This window comes from Gallus gallus, chromosome 2 (genome assembly GCF_016699485.2).
Source record: "Gallus gallus isolate bGalGal1 chromosome 2, bGalGal1.mat.broiler.GRCg7b, whole genome shotgun sequence".
NCBI lineage: Eukaryota > Metazoa > Chordata > Aves > Galliformes > Phasianidae > Gallus > Gallus gallus.
The window spans coordinates 2,267,912-2,290,483 of record NC_052533.1 but is presented as its reverse complement, the minus strand read 5'-3'; the positions used below and the strand labels follow the sequence as shown (position 1 = coordinate 2,290,483).

Sequence of the window (22,572 nt, the reverse complement as noted above, 5' to 3'; positions counted from 1 at the left end):
TGACCCACTCTGTCCCCCACACCACCTCTGATTTCCCCCCTGTGCCACCCACCCGGACCAGTCCCCAAACCATGCCCTTTCGCTTCTGTCCCGCAGGAAACCTAATCTCTCCGGTAAATGACACCCAGAGCTATTTTGGAGCTGTGCTGTGGGGGGAAAGCAAAGCACGTCAGCAATGTGACAGCCAGGAGGGGTGGGCAGGGGGTGGCACAGCCTAACCCCGAGCAGCGAAGGCACTGCAGGGAACTCGGGGGGACCTTGTGCCGTGCGTCCCTATCGCCGCTGGGGTTTCTGTTTTATTTTGCTGAAGGGGAAAGGGGGGAACCAAAGCCAGCATGGTGTCCCCATATCCTCTGTTCCCCTTTTCCCCCTTCCACCTTTTGTCATCTCCGTAGGAAGCGGCTTTCTGTCACCCTGCCCACGGACTTTTACCTTCTCCGGCTCCAGGTAAGACCAAAGCCTTCAGCTACAGGAAGGTGTGAGGTTTGGGTGTTTCAGATAAAAAAAGAGAACAGTGTTTGTGGCTGCGGAGGGGGTGAAGTTGTTTCTGTGTCAGTGTTACTGCACTGGAGCATGGTTTGTGAAACATATTTGGAGATGGAGCTGAGGGTAGAGACAGTAAATGCATCCTTCTGCTGGGGAGTGAACATGGATTGCATTGCTTGCTTGCTTTTGTCTGTGTTAAAAAAGAAACATGGATCAAATTAGAGGAGAAAATAGGGAAGAGTCACCATTAAACAGCCATTGGTTTTGTTTGATGTAATTTGTCCCCCAAACTGGTGATAGCAGCTTGCATGAAGAGCCTGGAAAAATAAGAGAAGTGACAGCAAGAAGTGCTTTTTAGAGTTTTATTTGCAGGGCACAATCCTCAGTGAGAGCTCTTTCCCTATGAGCTCCTCACCGGTGCCGACACCGATTCAAACCACAGCCCCCACCCTCCTCGCATTTCTCCAAATGGCTCTGGGGAGTGATGGGCAGAGATGGAGACCGACAGCTGAAGATATTTTTGTCCCCACAGCTCAATGGGGTGGAGTGGCTGTTAGGACAATGACGTCCTCCTTAGAATACAGGCACTGGAGACGGAGTCTCGCGGCTCATTGAGGGAATTCTTTGTCCCTATGGCAGTTGTCATCTCACAGCTCCCTCCCATAGGAAATACACTGTGCTAAATCTTCCAGCTTAATATAAGTGAGTTTATTTCTCTGTTAATGCTGATGGGAAAGTATGTGAGAGCTGGGGGTGTTTGTTTCAGGACTGTTTTATTCATGGATATCCGTGTGACAAGTGATAGGATGCAAGGACATGGTTGCAAGTTGTGCCAGAAGAGATATAGATTGGATATTAGGAAGGGTTTCTACATGGGAAGGTGTTGGAATGGGCTGCCCAGGGAAGTGCTGGAGCCCCCATCCTTGGGGGTATTTAAGGAATGCATGGGGGTGACACTGAAGGACATGGTCCAGTGGTAGCACTCAGTGGTCTTGAAGGTGTTTTCTAATCTAGGTGATGCTGTGATTCTATTGCAAGGGAGAGAGAGGTCTATGGAAAGGATCAATTAAGTGATATAAATCAGTGTGAGTCCGCTGTGCTCCTGAACCTTCCAGGTTCACTTGCTCAAGCTCCCAGTCTTTGCTGCCTAAGCAGATGTAGGTGTTCTGCCACAGCCACTTTCATCCAGGAGCTGGTACAGGCAAAATCCATTTGGAAGAAATTTAGGATGGCTTTACTAGTATTTACATCACTCCTTTTCTGTCTCCAGGATTATATTTCCCCTCTCTTTCTGTCCTTTTCACACCCATGAAGCTACAATGAGTATCACCCTACGACCACCCCTATGTTGTAGATCTTACTTATGTTTGGTCAGAGCAGCCTGGGTGACTTCAGGCTTAGAAAAACAAAAGATGATGCCATGTAATCTGGAGTGGGGACTATTGGATTTAACCAATGTAGGTCATCTTTTTCATTTCAGTCTTCTGTGTGTTACACCAACTGTGTAACCATCACACGTTGCTTATGTGACTGGAAGTGATCTGACTACATTGCCCCGTAGTTGCACAAACCATGTGGATGATCCTTGTTGGAATTTTCCAAAGGCTTGACTCTTTTCTTTGCTACCAATTGTTGGAAATACTCTGTTTATTGAGAAAGGATTCCTATCAGGCGTGTGAGGTGATGCAGGTCCCTTCCTAGGATACTTGCTGCATAATTAACCCTAATTGACCTCTGCAGGTCAAAATGGTAAAACTGTTTATGAGCACAGCCAAATTTTGCTGAGGGCTGCTCATGTTGAGCACCGCATGTTAGCAAATAGCCGCTTATGAAGCTTTCCTTGACCTCTCCCGTGGGTTTTAGCCAACTACAGAGGCAACATGGAGTGCAAGTGAGCCCTACCCTGAATTGAGACAGCAGCTTACTGCAGTAGGCTTAGTTTATTGCACAGACTTCTGTGTCCTACACCTCCAATGGCGCACCTATCCTCCAGCCATCACAGAAAGCTCTTCCATTGCTCATCCAGTGACCTTTGGATGTGCCAGATCTGCTGTCCCTCACTGCAGTGGAATTCAGAGTAGCCCAAGCTCAGCTCTGTGTTCAGCTCCTCAGTGACAGATCCCATTCCTGCTCTGATGAAGCAGGCGCCAGATGAATGCCGTCATCTCAGATCAGTCTGTCTGTGCAAATCTGTGTGCACCTCATTTGGAGACTTAATGGGCATGGAGCACTGGGTTTGCTGCCGTGCCTTTCATCTCTGAAGCACCACTGTAATGGTTCGTAGGTGTCCATTGCTCTGACATCACTGAGCTTACAACTGACACTGCACCCATGCCATTTACTTTCTAACCTCTGTTCCCTGGGAAATTGTTAGAAGCAATAAGGCAGTGAGATTACTGCCCAGCAGCACGTAAAACATCAAAGAAAATCTGCACTGCTCATTTTATGATCCATCAGCTTCTCATCCCACCCACAGAGCAATTTCCTCTGATTTTTAGATGGAAAAACACGGGCAGATGTATTATGGAAACTGCGCGAATACCATCACTGCCTTGATTTTTATCTGAAGCTTTATGTTGTAGTGACGTTCTTTGAAAGGTTTGGGTCTCAGAAACAGGAGCTTCCACAGTTATAGTGCCTCTTATCTCAGGAGAGGAAGGAGGGGAAGACTGCGGAAGTAAGTCCAGAGAACATGGACTCTAAAGCTGATTGAGGCAATGACCGTGCAGGCACAGGACAGGTCTTAATGTGGTTTCTGGTGAACCTCTGTGCTTTTTGTTTGTGTTAAGACTACAGCAGTTGTTTAGCTTTAGGCAGATGTTAGATTCACAGAATTCAGGTTGGAAAAGACCTCTGAGATCTCCAATCCCAACCCACCCCCACCATGCCCACTGACCATGTCCTTCAGTGCCACATCTCCGTGCTTGAGGAACACCTCCAGCGAAACCCTGACTGTGCGCATGGCTGTCTGTTGTTTCCTGGGCAGTGATTTGACTTATTTGCATTATCTGACACTTGTGCTTCTTTCCTCAAAGTATGAAGAAGTGGAAAAATTGAATGGATAAAGACACAGGCCAAATGATGTGTACTTTGCTCTCAGTGTGCTCAGAAATACCCACATGTGAATGTGATCTCTGCTGCAAATGATTCATCACAGTGGGATTTTAAAGTGAAATGTGATACTGGTAAATGTCTGAGATTAATTGGAAGGGGCATTTGCACTGGTGAGGTTTATTCATGTTTTGTTGTCCTATCATTATAAAGAGAGCAGTCCTCACATTTGCAGAGAGTTAATATTGGCATTGAAGTTTGCGTGTGCCTGTAAAGAATCTACATTAGTGTATTTGCTTAATAAATTGCTTAAAACATTGTACTAGAGAAGAATCAACTCTAGGCCTTACAGCAATATGCCCACATGGCTATGTGCTCCCTCTTGCTCCTCATCCATTTCTCAGTCTAACCAAGGGAGATGCCTTTTCTCTTATTTAAACGTAAAAAATGTGTTTTTACTACCTAAGGAATAAGGAATCATAGAATCAGCAAGGTTGAAAAGACCACTTTTTTTTTTTGCTCTTTGTAATATCACGGATTTGAAGCTGGAATGGAGTTGGTGTGGGAAGGATGAAGTAAGACAGTGCCTTCCAATGACAGAGCCAAACAATTTGATGCTACGATGCAGCCTGAAATTCAGCCTAATGGGCAGAGAAGGCTGGGGCATGGGTTCCAAGACAGTGTTTTGATTTATTCTTTGTTACTGTAGTAAATGCTACTGCTTGATTCTCCAGGGATGAATTTCAATCCCAGCATCTCACCACCCTCAATTAGAGTTCTGCCGCCTCAAATGAGCAGAAGGCTCTGATCATCAGTCAATTGACTTCAGTGGAAATTTCCACTGACTTCAGTGTACTTTGGCTCCGGCCCAATGCCTGTGTCTGCATCTTCCAGCCATTCATGCAGCTTCTCTGCTTGCAGCCTTGGAAGTGTTTATGGCAAATATACTTTAAAGCTCAAGTGAGGACAGAGGTTGGATGTAGTCGGAGGGAATAGGAAGTGCAAACTGGTTCCAAGATTTCTGGAGCGATCCATGATGCCATCTTCAATAGTAGTAATGATTCAAATGAATACCATCTTGTATTTTTGTGCCCCCACTTTCCCATTCTTCTATTTTAATGTCAGTTTGTGTCTTCCAACCTCCAGCAGAGTAAATGGAATGAAGAATAATTTGCTTTTAATGATTTGTTGTATACAGATGGCTGGACTAGGTGATCTTAGTGGTCTTTTCCAACCTTAATGACTGTGATTCTAGGTACTGTGGCAAGTACCTTGTCATATACACTGAGCATGAGCCCACCTCTGTTGTGACATGAAGAAGAAATGGGAGGAAAACCAAGACATGGGGAAATAAACAGTTTCCCCAAGGTCATGGTGCAGGTGAGCAGCCCAGCCACCTCCCACCCACTCGGCCATCATTCATTTGCTCCTTCACCTTTAAGGCACTGCAACAGGAGTTGGAGGAGGAGGGAAAACCTGGTGAATCCTCTGCCTCAATTGTGGCTAAAGCAACGAAAGCAGGTTTTTGGCCTGCTCTTACTGCTTGCTGCTGGAGGTGGAGAGGAAAGTGGTAAGGGCATCTGCCATTGGGTGAGAGAGGGGGTGGATGTGTGGCCAGCAGGGAAGCCAGGCTGCCATAGGATTAAGCAGGATATTTCTGTCACGGTGACCGGTTATTATTTCCTCTGAGTTCCTCCCAGCACAGAGCCTGCTAGCTTCACCGCATGTGGCACTTTTGAAGGTGAAAAAGCACAGAGGTGAGAGCTCTGCAGACCCTCTGAATTGTTCCTATAGCTCAGGGGGTGCAAGCTGCTAATGCAGAAGTGTCTGGCATTGTGCACCTGGAGATATGGAGTGGTAAGGGAGAAACTGTGCCCAGGAGTAGGACTCCCAGAGAGGCTCAGAGCTGGGGTTTGCTCTCCTTACAGAGCTCTACTCTGAGGTCTGATCCTTTTCTCAGGCGCAGTCAGCTGTTGCACCTAGGTTTCTGGTGCCTTTAGCTGTGCTTTGCTCGTTCAAGAAATGCTCATGCAGAGAGCAGGGCTGCTCCTGAGGGGTTAGGAGTAGTTTCACTGCAGCAGAAGGGAAAGGATATCCAGGAGTTGTGAGGGAACAGGGAAAGTTTGTGTGCCGTGCAGAGTTCAGGTGACCCAAAATGCTGTGCTCTGCTGTGATGTTCTCCAGCTGCACAGGGACGGGTGGGCTCTGTGAACAGCGAGTGCCACTGATTGCTTCTGGCTTTCTCAGCATGCAGGAGCACCAGAATTGCTGTCAGCTTTAGTTCTAATCACTGATGTTCCTGGAAGTGTTCAGGAACTGTGTGGATACGACACTGATGGACGTGGTTTAGTGGACACGGTGGGGATGAGTTAACAGTTGGACTAGATATTAGTGGTCTTTTATAACCTCAATGATTCTACGATTCTTCTTGGTTGACCTGTGCTGCCAAACAGCTGGTACGCAGCTAACCCAGAGAGCAAAGCGCAGAATCACAAGGACTGGAAAGGACCAACCCCCTGCTAAAGCAGTTCCCTACAGCAGATTGCACAGGAGAGCATCCAGGTGGGTTTTGAATGCCTTCAGAGAAGGAGACTCCACCGCCTTTCTGGGCAACCTATGCCAGTGCTCTGCCAACCTCAAAGTAAAGTTCCAAAGTTCCTTCACACGGAACTTCCTGTGTTTCAGTTTGTGCCCATTGTCCCTTGGTCTGCTGCCAGGCACCACCAACAAGAGCATGGCCCCATTCACTTGACTCCTGTCCATTGGATATGTATAAGCACTGATGAGATCCCCCCTCAGCTTTCTCTATGCTGAGCAGCCCCAGGGCTCTCCTCCTCATTTCCTCATAAGGGAGATGTCTCAGACCCCATCGTCTTTGCAGCCCTTCACTGCACTCTCTCTAGAAGTTCCCTGTCTTTCTTGAAGTGAAGGGCTCAGAACTGGACACAATAAGCAGGTGATGAGATGTCATTCCAGCAAGCCCTAAGCCTTTTTTTAGGAAGCCTGGTACTGTTTGTATTCCAGCATATGTTTCCCATGGTTGTTCCTTCACATGCCTTTGTGCTCCTGTGAATGAGAGCAAGAAGGCAAAGGTGGGAGTCTGCTCAGGTGTACATAGTGCATGCCCTCTGCAACATATAGATGAAGCTCTGTATTCAGCTAGATAGGTAATTGTTGGCTATTGACATTGTGGCCAAAAGGGGCTGTATTTCAGAGCTGTGCTCAATAAAAATTAGGAATAAAGAAAAATGGCATCAAAAGTACAGCTGGGATGTCTGTGCCCCACTGCATGAATGGGGTTTGTTGTAAGGTCTGCGTGGATGTGGTTCAGAGAACAAGGCCTTGGGGTGGATAAAGACCAGGGGGCTCAAGAGTAGAGATGGGGTGCTTAACGTGGGCAGAATTAAAACAACAAATGCAAGGAAAAAGGAGAAATATTGAAAAGATTCAGGGCAATGAGGTGGAAAAAAATAGATGAAGATGGGCACAAAGAAGGTATCTTGATAGGTAGATCCATCACTCAGAATTTAATGTCTTTATGGCTACAAAACCAGCCCATAGGTTATATAGGATGAGTACTGATCATTTTCCTAGTGCCACCATGCTGTTTCTGTATGAACTTCCCGAAGACTTGTACTTTACCCAGTGACTTCAGTGGGAAAATGGGCTGCTTTCTCAACAGATTCACATCACTCAGTTTGAATGTAACAAGTATGCAAGGTCTTCTCACCCCTAATAAAAAGGACAGTGGAAATGTACTCCAATCAGATTGTTCTGGATGACAGATGTCCTGATACCACAGAAGTGCAGCAGTTGTTTGCTTGCACCATCTAATCTGTTTGCTTGTGACATTTTTCTTTCTCACCCTTTAGGTAACCAAGATGGATTACAGCTCATTCAGTGGAGTCCCCCGCTTCCTGACCCGGCCAAAGGCGTTTATGGTGTCTGTGGGGAAGGATGCCACACTGAGCTGCCAGATCATTGGAAACCCCATCCCAGTTGTGAGCTGGGAAAAGGACAAACTTCCCATCCAGTCTGGGGGAAGGTTTAAAACCACAGAAGATGGGGACCTCTATCAGCTAACTATCTATGATCTGAGCCTGGAGGACAGCGGCCAATACATCTGCCGTGCCAAGAACACCATCGGGGAAGCTTTTGCAGCTGTTAGCATCAAAGTCGGAGAGGAGACCACAGTCACGGAGTCAGCCCCATATTTCATCCAGAAACCTTCCTCCATCAAAGTAACTCTGGGAGAGGATGCCATGTTCAAATGCAAAGTCCAAGGCAGCCCTCCCCTCTCTGTGAACTGGGAGAAAGATGGCAGACACCTGAGGAACCGGGCTGACGCTGGCCGCTTCCAGATAGAGTCAGCTGGGGAGTCCAACGCTCTCACCATTCAGTGTACCCGCCTGGGGGACAGTGGCACGTATACATGTAGGGCTGAGAATCCCATCGGCTCTGCCAGCGCTTCCGCAGCTCTGGTTGTGGAATCGCTGGGCTCTTCCAACCCAGGCAGCCATTTCGATCCCAGCTGCGGCAAAACCACCTCCTTGTTGTCTCACTTGCAAAAGAGGAGGGAGGAGATCAGGAAGATGGACATCTCCCACGGGGCTCTTGATGCCACATCAGCCCAGTCTTACTGCAAAACGGAAGGGCTGTCTGGCATCAGTTACAGCCTCTCCCGGGATTACGAGAGGGCAGCCGGCCTCACCACCAAAGGGGCTCGCAATGCCATGTTTGGGACGCTGACGCGCACCTGCAGTGTGACGGAAGGGAAGCACGCCAAGCTGAGCTGCTACGTGACTGGGGAGCCTAAGCCAGAGATCGTGTGGAAGAAGGACAACGAGGTCATTGTGGAAGGGCGGAGGCATGTCATCTATGAGGATGATCAGGAGAACTTTGTGCTGAAGATCCTCTACTGCAAGCAAGTGGACAACGGGCTGTACACCTGCACGGCCTCCAACCTGGCGGGGCAGACCTACAGCTCTGTGTTGGTCACTGTCAAAGGTGAGTGCCTCCATCTGCTCCTGCAAGGGGGAAGGTGATGCTTCCAGCTTGGTGTGAAACTGGGCAAAGCTTCTGCCACCAAACTGCAGGAATAGAGTGTGGGTTGGACCTAAAAAGCCCTGCAGGTTGAAATTGGGTCATAGCACTGGAACAGATGACCTGGAGAGGGGGGGTCTCATCCCTGCAGGGCTTTAGGATGCACAGTAAACAAGCTTCAGTCAGGAATGGATGATGTTTCAAGGTGGATATTAAGAAAAATTTGTTCTCCTAACGAGTGGTCAGGCATTGGAACAGGCTGCCCAGGGAGGTGGTGGAGTCACTGTTTCTGGCGGTGTTCAAGGAAAGAGTAGATGTTGCCTTGAGTGACATGGTTTAGTGGGCATGGTGGTGATGGGTTCATGGTTAGACAAGATGATCTTAGTAGTCTTATCCAACCTTAATGATTCTATGTAGGACTGTGGGACAGCTGGGATGAACTAGATCTTTACTATAAAATGTGGAGAGATGGGAGCTTTAATCTGAGAGATCAACTGCCATCCTCTGATTCCCGTGAGTGCCAAAGCCCCATCTTCCCCTCCAGGTTTTAATCATATCCAGGTTTAAATTCACCATAGGATTCAATCACACCACATACCGAATCTCACCACACACCATTAAATAGTAGTAGAGGAAACTCCTCCCTGCAAACTGCATCAGGCTGGGTTGGACCCTTCAGGGGCCTTACTCCAACTCCAATCACAGCTTCCTCTGTTCTCCTGCCCAGAGTGACCCACCAGCAGCCTTGTTATTGCCAGGCTGCCTCAGCCTTTTCCCAGCTCATGCTGTTGGGCAGCCTGCAGTCCTGGTGTGCTCCCAGAGCTCCATCGATGCCAGGATGCCTCTGCTTGCAGTGGTTGGGAGGTGATGAATTTGCCTTCAGGGGTCCCTCATGCTGCAGATCAAATCAAGGTCTTCGGAACATAAACAAATGTGATGCACGTTTTCACAAAGGAAATTCTGTATTTTCAAACTTCTATTTGGCAAGGCTTCAGCAGGCAATTTAAAACCCAGGCAGCACCTATAAATTGATTCTCAGATGTAAAAATAAAACAAACAAGCAAACAAAAACCTTTTGCATGGCAAAACTGGCTCTTTGAACTGGTGGCAAAACATGTCAGAAATTCAAATGCATAGGAAATGCCTGCATTCCATACTGGTCTGTAAGACATGATGGTCATTTAGCTTCGTGGTTTTCCCTCTTCTGGACCTCTCTTTATTCTCACTGTCTTTCCCGGCAGTGACTCATGCCCTGTGTCCATCAGTGACACTCAATCCATGCAGCTCGCTGGCACCGGTCCCACTCATTGCCATCCCATGGAGGTGCTGAGTGGTGTTGAGAAGAGCATTTGGCTCTTCCCTAAAGCTGTGCTTACTCTGTGAGATGGGATTCAAAGGAGAAGACCAAGCCAGACCCTGGGGTGGCTGCTGCTGATGAGGGTGGCTCCAGCTCCATTCCTCATCTAGTGTCTGTCTGGCTCTGAAACGCACTGCACCATGTTTGTTTGATAATTCCCAAGGGGTGCAGCCTGTTCCAAAGCAGACAAAGCACGCGAAGCAGCAGGCCTGGGAGCAAGCGCCATGGCAAAGGGCTATTCATCAATGTCCATTGTCAAGAGATGTGAGTCAGAGGGCTCAAGTGGAAATGTTTGTGATCTGTCTCTTTGTGATACTATACCATGTAGGGCTTTCTGACCAGGCCAAGGCCGCCATGGAAAATCTACTTGCGTTGGTTATAATTAGGCCCTGAATAATGGCTCTCCTTTGTGTCACAAGAAGTCCTTCTCAGCGATCCAAAGACAGCTCAGGATGATGTAGCAATGAAGGGAGCTTTTAATTCTGTCCTTTACGCAATTGGTGATGCCATTAGCTTGTCTGTAGCCATGTTTTGAGGGGCAGGTCATCTTGCTACACAGTCTTCTCTTTGCTCAGTTCTGCAGAAGAGGCTGAATGATGTGACTGCATTGGACTGTGTGCAAATAACAGAGTATTTAGGGAGCTTGTGACGCTGCTTCCCCAGTGAGCACCCACAGGCATAGATAGATAGATACAGATCCACTGATAGTTGCGGATGCCCCATCCCCGGAGGCATTCAAGACTAGGCTGGATGTGGCTCTGGGCAGCCTGGTCAAGTAGTTGGCGACCCTGTCCATGACAGGGGGGTTGAAACTAGGTTATCTTTGTGGTCTTTTTCAACCCAGACCATTCTATGATTCTGTGATACCTGGGTAGGAAAGCTTCATGGGTTTCACTGTGATCTGGGCACTCCGGTTCATGTACAACACATAACTTAAACACAGGAATTTGAGTGACAGTGTTTGTGAGTGTTTCAAATGTAGTAATAAGAAAAACTACCTTGCCCACCATCCCGTCTCCAAAGTGTCTAACGGCAACATCTCAGGGCATGGGACTGGGCACAGCTTCTATCTTGCCTCTCATAGTTTTTCAGTCTGGATCCTAAACCCAACACATGTGTAAGTGCTTTGCCAAACCCATGCCTTAAGTTTTGAACTGGGGGAAAAAAAAAAAAAAAAAAAAAGGGAGTTTGGGTTTTCTTTAACTATTCCTGGATGGGATGTACTGAATTAAATGGAAGTCCCAAAGAAGAGGCTACAATGAAGAGAGTCGCTTTCGCAATTAAGGAAAAACAAGAGTTGATTACTCTTATCCAGTAACGTGCTGGTTTCTAATATCTAGACCAGGGATAAAATCACAAGCCCTATACTGAAACGTGAGCTGTAAAAGAAGTCAGTAAACTTTTCCCAAGAAAAGTTCCCCTCTTTAACAAACCAAAGAGCAGAGATGATGGGAGAAACTTGGATGAATTACTTGAATTTCCCGAAGGCTTTGAAGATGTCCCTAGGCCATATGTGAAGTCAGTAAGAATAGCATACAGGTCTCTATCTTTGGGCCTGGACTAAGCAACGTTCATCTGAGTAAAGGAATTTGGGACTGAGTCTCTGAATACAGAGGCACACAGTAAATAGTTAAGTAATCAGGTACTGTATGGAAAGGTTAAAGGTTGCCAGCCAGCTAGGATCAAGGCTGGAAAAACAGATTGGTGAAAGCCATTTTTTTCTTCCTCTGATACAAAATGATGTTGGGTGACTGCTGGCATGGTCTGAAATCCAAAAGAGAATGGCAACGTGGGAAATGTGGAGGTACAAAGGCAATTTGGGAAGCACTGTAACTAAGGAAAGGAATGAAGGAATGAGATAATGGGGGGTTGTATACCTTTAGATTGTTGCTTTTTGAAGTATTTTCCATGTTCTCACTGTCATTGGGTTGCTTCTGGAAAAAATGCCTCTGGAATAATAAATGGAGAGAACTACAAGAAGGCCACGAGTAGACAAGAGGAGGTGCAGACAGGTGAAAGCCCAGGTCAGGAGGACCAATATACATTGGGAAGGTTAAGGAGGCTGTATCTTCTTTGCAGACTGTGCCTATTCTTAGCAAAATATGTGTTAGCAGGGCCTGTATTTAAAGCATAACATCACCTCATTGCTACGCTGGTTGGTATGGACCAAACAAAAGCATATGATGCTGGAGACGTGTTTTCAGGACAAGAAGCCAGATTTATAGCTGGTTTAAGCTCTTGCAGTTCTCCACTAATTCCATGAGCTGCTCTTGCTCCACGCACCCTCAGGGCTCTGCTTTGCTTCTTTCCATTGCACATTTTTCCCAGTAGACTGAATTTTGTAGATCTCATAGTTCTCCTTCTATAGAAGTGCCTTTATTGCCCTCATACGCTTTAGTGAGCATTGCTGCTTTGGCTAAAAACAGACAAATAGGAAAAAAAAATATACAGTAAAAAAAAAACAACAAAAAACTGTGGAGAATTCATCATATAAAAGAAATTCATACTGACAGTAGAGATGAATTTCAATGACCTCTCAGGGCACTCGGTGTGAATGAAAATGAGTCGTGCTGGAAGCTGAGATGCTGTAAGGACAAAGTAGAACTGGTGCTCAAATTCAGACCACTGAGCGTGCATGGAAAGAAACGCTTCTAGAGAAAGATTGACCTGGAGTTATTGCAAAGATTTTGTTTCATGCTTTTGGTGGCACTTATATCAAACAGAGTTTTTTTTTGAGAATTATGCTGCACATGACCTCAGACGAATGTGCTTTCTGCTTATCTTCCAAGGACATTTTTTAGGTATTCTGAACATTTTGGATAATCATAGAATGGCCTGGGTTGAAAAGGACTGCAATGCTCATCGAGTTTCAATCCCCCTGCTATGTGCAGGGTCGCCAACCACCAGACCAGGCTGCCCAGAGCCACATCCAGCCTGGCCTTGAATGCCTCCAGGGATGGGGCATCCACAGCCTCCTTGGGCAAAAGGAGGAAACTAGCTGGTTGTCAGAAGGCTGTATCTTCCATATTGGAATCATACTTAAGAGGAGCTTGCAATAAGAGTTACCTTGTGGATGAGTAATAGATGACAAGCAGCCATTTAGAACTGGGCAGTAGGTATTTATGGAGTCTGACAGATGGAATGTAATGCCAATATCTGCAGCACATCTTCCTAAAATGCCTCTGGTGGTTACAGCACAGAATGTTTCTGAATTGTGTTGAGCACTGTACAGATAAATCAGAGAGGGGTCCCTACATTGGAGAATTTGCCCAATCTGATAAACTGCAGCCCAGTATGATGTGAAAGAAGGTAATGTAGAGGTCTCTGCTCCAATCGTTATCCTGACCATGAATGTGTTTAGTTATTTTCCTATTTAGCTACTTAAGTAGAAAACACACTAAAAGTCTTTTTCATGTAAATATTGCCCAAATTAACCTCTTTTGCATGATGGCTGACCAGGTACATTTGACTACATAAGGAAGATGAAGATTTGTTCAGGAATTAAAAAGATGGTGGGTTTCAGAGCCTCTCTCACACATCTCCAAAGCAGGAAAAAGCAATGGGCTGCGAAGATAGCAGTCTTTAATTTAATTTGTCAGCTGCTGTCTCTGCTGTCTCTCTGAAGCCTTGTTCAGAGCAAAATAAGACGTGTGCATATGTCAAGAGAGCGGAAGCAAAGTTGTTTTCAGATGATATCTGTGACTGCTCAGTGGCTGTAAAGAGAGAGGTGTTAATGACATGGCTTTAAGTGTGAGAACTTAAAGCCTCTGTACTTCTCAGGTGTGCCTTTTATTTCCTTCTGGCCCTTGGGCACATCACTGTGCTCTCATAGTTAGCTCCAAAGTCCCTCCTATCTCACACTGCATTGCATCCACTTCTTCAATGCTGGCATTGTTCTGATAAATGCATTCTTGACGTCATCTTATTGCTTGGTCCCATGGCAAAAGCATTGCATCCACTTCGTTCCCCCTGGCCACATGGGATGCTTTCAGATGTGAGATACAGGAGTCCAAGATGCCTTTTGGATAGAGAGAAACGGGTAATTAATGTGGAGAAAGGGCTGTGTTACCACGGCTGAAGAGTTTTTGAGGAAAGACTTGGACTTGCCTTGAAATGAGGCACATTAACCCAAAAGGCATGTCCTTCTTGCTTAGGTATTGTATGGGTTCCCAGTGAAGTTCCAGCTCCAGAATAACAACCTAAACAGTATTTATCATCAGTGCCTCCTAGTCCTTTCCTAGTGATGGGGCAGGAGGGACAGACAATGGTTCAGCTGTCAAAAGATGCAGGGTCAACTTTTAAACTGTGCTCTGTCCAAGAGAAAGTGCTGCAGGCTGCAAAATAGATTTTCATGCTCTACGTGTGTGCTCATGTTCACACATCAGCCCTTCTTTCTCAGAAGAGATTTACATGCCCCTTCTACTTGTAAGCCATGGCATGCCCAACACAGATCCCAGTGTTACAACGTTCAGGGTCCTGGTCATCAGGGCTCAGATCTGGGATGTTTTAGGGCCGAGGTTTGATGTGGCCGTGGATCGTTGGCTGTCGTGTTCAGCTCAGTGCCCCTTTCTCTGTTGTTGGGGTATCAGGGTAATTTCACAGCTCAGCTGTCACTGGAATTAAACGATATGTGCGTTGTTCTGTTCGTGAAACATCTCCCCTCGCTGCCATGCAGCTGTTTTCCTGTTTGATCTGCACTTTGCTTTATCCTTAAGCCAGAGCAGTGTGGCACAGTTGGCGAAGGAAAGCAGAGGCAGTTGGGAAACTTGGGCTCAGTGCAGAGGAGGCTGAAGGGAGGGCTCATGGTGCCCTATGGCCCCCTGTGGTGCCCTACAGCCCCCTCATGGCCTTACTGCTTCTCAGAGAGTTTGAGTCTTTCTTACTAAGGTTTTTTTTAATGCCTCTTATGTGAAGCCGGCACAAATTCTTGTTTCTTCTTTCTTTTTAATCCTCCGTAGAACCACCAATACCCTTCAAGGAAAAACTGAAGGATCTTGAAGTCTGGGAGAAGGAATCTGCCACCTTCCAGTGTGAAGTGCCTGTTCCCAGTACGGAGACATCTTGGTTCAAGGAGGAAACCAAACTCCGGCAGAGCAAGAAGTACAACATAGAAGAAGAGGGCACATATCGCCGGCTCACAGTCCAGAACGTCACTGCAGATGACGATGCTGTCTACATCTGTGAGATGAAAGAAGGGAGCAGGACCATTGCAGAATTGTCTGTCCAAGGTAAGAAAGAGCATTGCTATTTCAGATGGGCCAAGTCTCATCTACCGAGTGAGAGACGCACATGTGGGACTCCAGACTTGAGCTTACAAACAGCATTTATCCCATACGCATAGAGAAGAACAGCAGAATCCCCTACAATGTGAGAAGAGAGCCACTGGTCAGTGGGTCCCTGGGTCTCTTGCCAGGGCTTATCTGGGACACAGGGTCACAGAAAGAGGAGAGATTGTGTTGCTGCACAAGACGTCACATAGCGGGGCCCTATGTTTTAAGTGGTTCCCTGGAAGGCAAAGCCTTTGAGCTGTAGCTCAGCATTGTAGGCTTTCCTTGACATGATCTCAAGGAATGGATGTGTCTTTTGGCACCATCTCACACAGGTCTTGTCAAGCGTCTGGCAAACAGAATGGTAAATCTTGTCTGAGAGTGGTGCAGATCAGACTGGGAAGTTGGCTTGGCAGCTGTTTTATGGTCTGATTTATGGTGCAGGCTGTAGTCATCACTGGTATGATGTCAGACTGCAAACCTGATTCACGTTTCAGAGCCCTGACATCTGGAGCTGCTTTTTGCAGTTTGAAAGGCTGATGAATAGGGGATAAAATGTAGATATAGGTCCGTGTCCAAGACCTCTGAGTCCAGTGGTTCAGCACTGAATTTAATGTAAGTGTAGAGTTGAGTACATCGTGGGTGTCTCACAACAATATGCACATCAGAGACAGTTGGCAGAAGGCACCATCAGTTCAGAACTTGTTTATTTGCTATCTGAAAAAGTACTTAGCTGCACAATGCCAGGACCTGCAGTTTTCATGTTGATACTGCTTGCTCTGGTGTCATTGACATGTCTCCCGTAATGCAAACTGGAGACCTACTGGATCGCACTTGTCCTGTCTCGTTTGAAGCCTGAGTTTACTCCATCTGGAAACAGAATTCTACACTATGTAAATTGGTGCAAGGTAGCTTGGTGCTGTGCGTCACTGTGCAAATTCCTTTCTGCCTAATTAGCACAGACATAAATGTTGACATGAGTGAAGGCAGAAGGGGTAATTTGGTCTGCGGACACTTGAAAGTTCAGGTAGACATCCTTATGTTTTGACTTCTGCTAGGGCCAAGCCAGTCATATGCTTTAAGTGTGTTTGGCCCTGGTAGGACAGCTGGCATTCGTTTTTACTTGTTTGTGCTATGGTTCTATGACATGTTCCATTAAAAAGAGAGTGACTGAGCCAGGTGGAGCTCTCAGGAGGGAAAGGAGGCAAAGCCTTCCTGAAGAATCCAGGAGAAGATTTGAGAGAGCGGGGTGGGGCTGGGATAATGTGAGAGCTTGGCAAGGTGAGCAGCTCAGTGGTACTGCTTAGGGCAGCACGAAACAGACACATGGCCAAGCCTCAGAGAGGATGAGCACAAAACCAGAGTATTGAAAACTCCTGATGAAGCGTGCCTGCTCTGTTTCATGAGACAGGTCAGCACTGCTTCTCATGAAATACCTCTAGATGCTTTGCCTGTTGGAGGGCATTTCTGCCTTGCAGGGACTGTTCGGGGGCTAGAGACAGTCGCTGTCTGCTGATAGGGATGATCTTCTGTGCACACTTGCCTGTGGATAGTCACATTTTGTAACTCTGACATTATTCTATTAAGTCATAATCAGGGTAGCATGGAAAGATTTTCACTGAGAGATGCATGTGTAGTGTCTACCATGTTTTATTGGGTGAGAGCTATTGACTAACCTCGCTGTCGTCTAGGTGCTCCAGTGTTTTTGGACACCTTTATATCTTCTGTTTGTGAACCATAATTACTCTCCTATTTAAAGGGAACATCATTAAAAAACTTCCACGGAAGACTGCAGTTTCGGTTAACGATACGGCCACTTTCTGCGTGGAGCTGGACAATGAATGCCAGAACATCTGCTGGCTGAAAAACACAGAAGAGGTGAAACCCAGCGATCGAATCTCCATCATACGCTCTGGCAAACAACACACTATGATCATCCGAGAGTGTACGATGGAAGATGCTGGTGAGATTGTCTTCCTGGCTGATGAAAGCAGGACTTCTACCCAATTCACTGTGACCAGTAAGTTTCCTTTGTATTCAGCCTTGGTGTTGTCTCAGAGGGTGGTGAGGCACTGGTACTGCTGCCCAGGGAAGAGTGGGCACTCCTGTATTAGAGGTGTTCTTTATAGATACTGCTATAGTGAGTTGTGTGTTGGCCAAAGAAAGAGGGAAGTTGGCTTGTCAGAATCACCAACAACCTAGTATTATGGAGAGGTCAAAAGAGAGAGAGAAGACAAGTTTTGGGGAAAGAACATGGTACAACAGCCCAGGGCATTCTCATTCTCACAGAGGGTGGTGACGCACTGAACAGGTTGTCCAAGGAGGCTGTGGATGCTCCATCCCTGGAGGCATTCAAGGCCAGGCTGGATGTGGCTCTGGGCAGCCTGGGCTGCTGGTTGGCGACCCTGCACATAGCAGGGGGGTTGAAACTAGATGATCACTGTGGTCCTTTTCAACCCAGGCCATTCTATGATTCTATGATTCCATACTGGAACAAACATAAAGTGATAACTGTGTAAAACATGGAGTAAAAGAAGTGTGATTTGTCCACACCAGGAGGTGATTAGAAGACAGTTTGTAAGCTATGAAGCTGCTTGCATTAAAGGAAAAGAAAAACACTGCAAGGAAAAGGGAAAATATTTCTTCCTGAAAATATAATTTCCTTCATTTTGTGGAGACCACAAAACCCTATCCTCTCTCATCTCCCTTTTGACACAACAGCACTGGGAAGACCCTGTGCATTGGTGGTAGCCATGCTAGAAGTGTAGAGGCCTTTGGGTTGTTTGGCTTTACCTGCGAGCCTGAGATATAGGCAGGATGGAGGATTTCTTCAACTGTCAAATCTGATCTGAGCAAGGTTCTCAAGTTAAGCAGCAGGAGCAGTGTAGCAGATAATGGACCTGACATGAAATTTGGGTGAAACTGCTTGATTTTATGAGGCTCTTCACTTTTTTTTTGGTGCTATGTTTCCCAGATGAGTGGTTTCTGTCTCTGCCGTGGCACCAGACTGCATGTGAACACCAACTCTATTCACCATCTGGGAAGATTAGTACTTCCCTTCTTCCACCAGCACCACTGAGTTACAATTACTCAGTGGTAAAAAAAGGAATCCTTAAAGAAAGGTTTACAGCTGTTGTGTTATCAAGTGCTTGGAGCATTCTGATACTATTAAGCTATATGTATTAATGAGAAAAAAAAGGTAGGCATCTTACTGTTGTGATGGTTTCTAAGGTATTTGGAAAGCTGTACCATCCAACCACTCATTCTATTTGATGGAGGTGACAACAGCAGTCAGAAATTGAACTGAGCTTTTAAATTATGAAGCTAGAGCTGGTTCCTGGAGCAGAAAAAGCTTGAAAGCTGTCCTCCTACAAGCAGGCACCTCTGAGCAAAATATGACATCTCAATTTCTGATGCTAAGGTCAGGAGATCTGATTCCAGCGTCTAGCTTTCGGCTTCATGCTATGTTAGTGGGACCTTTTGGCATCTAATTCTGACCAGCAGCAACTGACCGGCTGGTAACAGTGCACCCCAAAACATTTATGTGTCTATTTATGTAATGAAGGAAAAGTGTATCGCATTGAGGTTTCCTATTTTTACACTTTGCATATTTGATTAGCTGCTGGAAGAATCCTGTACACCATGTCCACATCATTTTCAATGAGCTGGATGAGGTTGTTGTTGGCAATTTAATACCATTTACCAGGCAGGCAATATTTATATATTATTTGCTCAGGCTTCTACGTTTTTACTATGCCTGTTTTACAGAAGAGTAAACTGAAGCAGAGAACAGCTCACCTCCTCCAGTTTTTAGTTTTTAATGTAGATTCAGCACACAGGCTCTCTCTACAGTCATGAATGCTTGAGTATCTTCAGCTTATGGCTCATTGCTTCCATTTCAGGCTGCCCAGAGAAGCTGTGCGTGCCCCATCCTTGGTGTTCAAGGCCAAGTTGGATGGCTGCTGGGCAGCCTGAGCTGGCTGGGGGGCAGCCAACCCATGGCAGGGGGGTTGGAACTGGATGGTCGTTAAGGTTCCTTCCAACCCAAGCCCTTCTGTGATCCTGTGATTCTATGATTTCACACATGTTCTTTAAGATGAGATGTGTCCTCCTGAATGTGCTGTTCTCCATAGGATTATAATTGGAGTCTGGATGGCTGACTTAAACCAGACACCAACCTTTCTGATGGCCAAAATTAAATGAAATGAATCCTTTACTGTGTGTCAGTAGTCTGTAACTAGAGCTCATCAGGTAATTCCCAGCCTCCTGCCTGTATCAGTGGCTGCACGTAGTGAATAAGTCTGATGGGATTTTAACCTCTAAAATGTTCAAGAGCAATCAGAGGGTGAATGTATTCACTATGCAAATACCTGCAGGAAATAAACTTGTCATATATGACCTGAGGTAGATAACAGCCACATCTCTTTGGCTGCAGGGTCCCATGGTGAGGACGTGCCTTTGTGTCATTTCCTTTTGAAGTGAATTCCTCAGCCCCCAAACTTGGCTCTGCATAAATTGCTAGAACATGTCTTTCCTGACAGAGATCCCTAATGACAGCTATCACTTTTGGGAGACAAAGTTTACAAAAGGCCTTCTGTGTGGGAGTAGCGTCAGTTCAAATGCAGAATAGGGGACGGATTCCCATGGCTGCAGAGAACAGCCAAGCTCATGGAACAAGCAATTGAGATGTCCATGGAAGAATGGACTCCAAATCACTGCACTGCTTATTCATACCTATCCTTTACCTATAAAACGTTGTAGTTGTGCCATGCTTAGCTGGTCTGTTTAAACCTGATAAGAATCCAGACTAAAACATTTCCATACACTTTTGGAACAGATTCTTGAGAAGAAATGTAGCCCATGAGCTCCTGGTGTAGGAGTGGATTTATGTTAACTCTCAGGATGCCACATCTGTGTGTAGAGATAGCAAAATATCGCTGTGCTTTTCCTTATGCAATCCGTGGTGCTTTGACACATTGTGCTTCTCACAGACACATCCATGTCCTTGTCTGTAGTTCTGGGGGGACTGCTGTGGTTGAAGAAATGTGGGCAGCAGATTAGTACTAGTGCAAGTCAGTCCCTATTCAATGATGTGTAATAGACAGGTGGATGAAGAGCAAAATCCCATGTATAGCTTTAAGCCTGCATTCACACCACAGGCTTTTAGGCAATGTCTAATGGTGATTTATATCAACTTTCTGAGTGAAAATAACAAACAGCATTATCCTGCTTTATCCAGGAACTGTACAGGAAGTGATATGGGTCTGAAGCACCAAAAACTTCAGCCTATGAATTGCTCATAGTAAACTCTGAGAGGATCTTCTATCCGTTCTCTTGCTTTCCCATACAAAGATTTTGCAGAGGTTTATTAACCTAGGGTAACCTTTAGACCAGTGTAAGCTCTAGTTTTCCTCAGTCAGATACAGTGTGTTTCCCACTGTTTTTCACCTCTGGAGTCTCCCATCCCTGGAGGTATTTAAGAGACATGGGGACACGGTTAATGGTGGGACTCGGTAGGTCGTGCTGAAAGTTGAGTTTGATGATCTCGAAGGTCTTTTCCAACCTAAATGACTTTATGATAAAATTTCTGTTTTTCATTTCTGTTCAGCTCCCAGAAAACCTCCCACACAGCCCCCAGTTGACCCCGTGGTGAAAAATAAAACAGAAACCTCAGTGACGCTGGCGTGGTCCCCTCCGAAGATGCACCGCCCCATTCCAATTGATGGCTACATTGTGGAACGCAAGAAACTAACCGGCTTTACCTGGGTGAGGTGCCACGAGTCTCATGTCCCCGTCCCAGAGTTCACGGTGAGCGATCTGTCAGAAGAGGCTGATTATCAGTTCCGAGTGTCTGCAGTCAATGCGCATGGACAGAGCCCTTATCTGGAATTCCCAGGGAGCGTGCACCTTGGTAAGCACAAAAACCCCAACAGAAATGGATCAGTGTGTGCTGAGCAGCCGTGTTGGTTCCCTAAAGACGTCTTCATTGACTTTAAGGAAAGTAGTGCATTAACACACCAAAGTCTCTCCTTCATTCCTAGTTCTCCGATCTCATTTCAACCTCCACCTACTGCTAAAGTGATACAAGTTATGTTCCCGTGACAGAGCTGTGAATATCCTTATGTTTTGATATCTCACACGTGCAAGAGGCAGAGCTTTCCGTAACAGATCTTAAGCATACAAGTGCTTCTTCCAGTACTCATGCAAAGGGAGAAGTAGAAATGTACTTATGATTTAATCTTCCATCTGTAAATGAGATACCAGACTTGCATCTAAAGGGTGTTAATGTGATGATCGTGATGCCATGAAAACCAGGTTCCACTTGGTTTCTCTTTAATCTCAGAGCAACTAGAAGAAATGCAGGATTATGCTTCATTTGTAGGGTGCCAATGTGCCACAGAATCATTGTGTGCCATGGGGTTGTTTCTTCCTTTGATTCATTGCACTGAACAGTCTCTGCTCAGACTCTGGTCATTTCTGTTGTTGTGTCATTCTTTTCCCTTGCTGCCTGAATATGCTTGTGCTTCCCTGGAATATCTAGAAGTGATTGGTGGGCTGGGTGGACTGCTGAGGATCTTTCTCAAATATAAGTGCAATACTGCTTATTAAAAAAATAACATAACGTGCTTGCTAGGCATCCTGGGTGGTTTGAGATGCTTAGCAGGTCTGTTATGCCTTGAAAAATCTTAGTACTAATTAACATGTACCTGTTGTTCTATCTATGCAGAAAACAGGAGTTATTCTTGTTCCACAGGTCAGTTAACTGCAGCTGTAGAAACCAAATCCCATTCATTAATCATGCACTGTACTGAGTGCATGCAAAACACGTGCAGGATTTTATTCTCATGTCTCATTTAGTCTAAGAACTTTGTTCTTAGGAAGAGCTGTTCTGCTGCATGGCAGTCTTGTGCCTTTTGGTCTCAGATGTACAAGTTGTTCTTCTTCCTCAGAACCAGTCCTGGCCGTGAAATCCCCCTTAACAACTGGTGAAGCAGTACCTGGAGGGGATGCCATGTTTACTATTGACCTTACAACAATATGTTCCGGCACTTGGTACCTCAATGGCAAAGTCTTACAGGAAAGTGAGACCTGTATCATCAAGAGAACCCAAACTACTCACAGTCTAATCATAAAGAACGTCACCAAGAACGATGATGGAGCAGAAGTGAAATTTGTTGCCAAAAACATTGATGTCAGCACCAAGATGAGAGTGAGAGGTAATTACTTTGATCATTCTCTTTTCCTCTTTCAGTCAAGGCACAGTTGTTGCAATCTGATGATTAGAACTGGGGCTGCAGGCATTCACTGACTGTACCGAATACCTGAAATTGCATCACATGGACTAATGTGGGTCCTGGTAATGACCTA

At 45.9% G+C, this 22,572-nt stretch overlaps 1 protein-coding gene across 24 annotated transcripts in view; it reads left to right on the top strand.

Moving 5' to 3' along the window:
- Positions 1–226: 226 nt before the first annotated feature.
- Positions 227–22,572, top strand: part of OBSCN (obscurin, cytoskeletal calmodulin and titin-interacting RhoGEF) — a 170,112-nt gene continuing 147,766 nt past the window's right edge. For 23 of the 24 annotated variants that reach the window (XM_040695537.2, XM_040695529.2, XM_040695532.2 and 20 more), the window contains exons 1-6: positions 227–447; positions 7,410–8,544; positions 14,896–15,165; positions 16,964–17,224; positions 20,813–21,115; positions 22,155–22,421. In XM_040695537.2, coding sequence (XP_040551471.1) covers positions 7,419–8,544; positions 14,896–15,165; positions 16,964–17,224; positions 20,813–21,115; positions 22,155–22,421 — 2,227 coding nt within the window. In that variant the 5' untranslated portion in view covers positions 227–447; positions 7,410–7,418. Of the gene's footprint in view, positions 448–5,990; positions 6,100–7,409; positions 8,545–14,895; positions 15,166–16,963; positions 17,225–20,812; positions 21,116–22,154; positions 22,422–22,572 lie in introns of all 24 variants that reach the window. The other variant, XM_040695524.2, reaches the window with a different exon arrangement.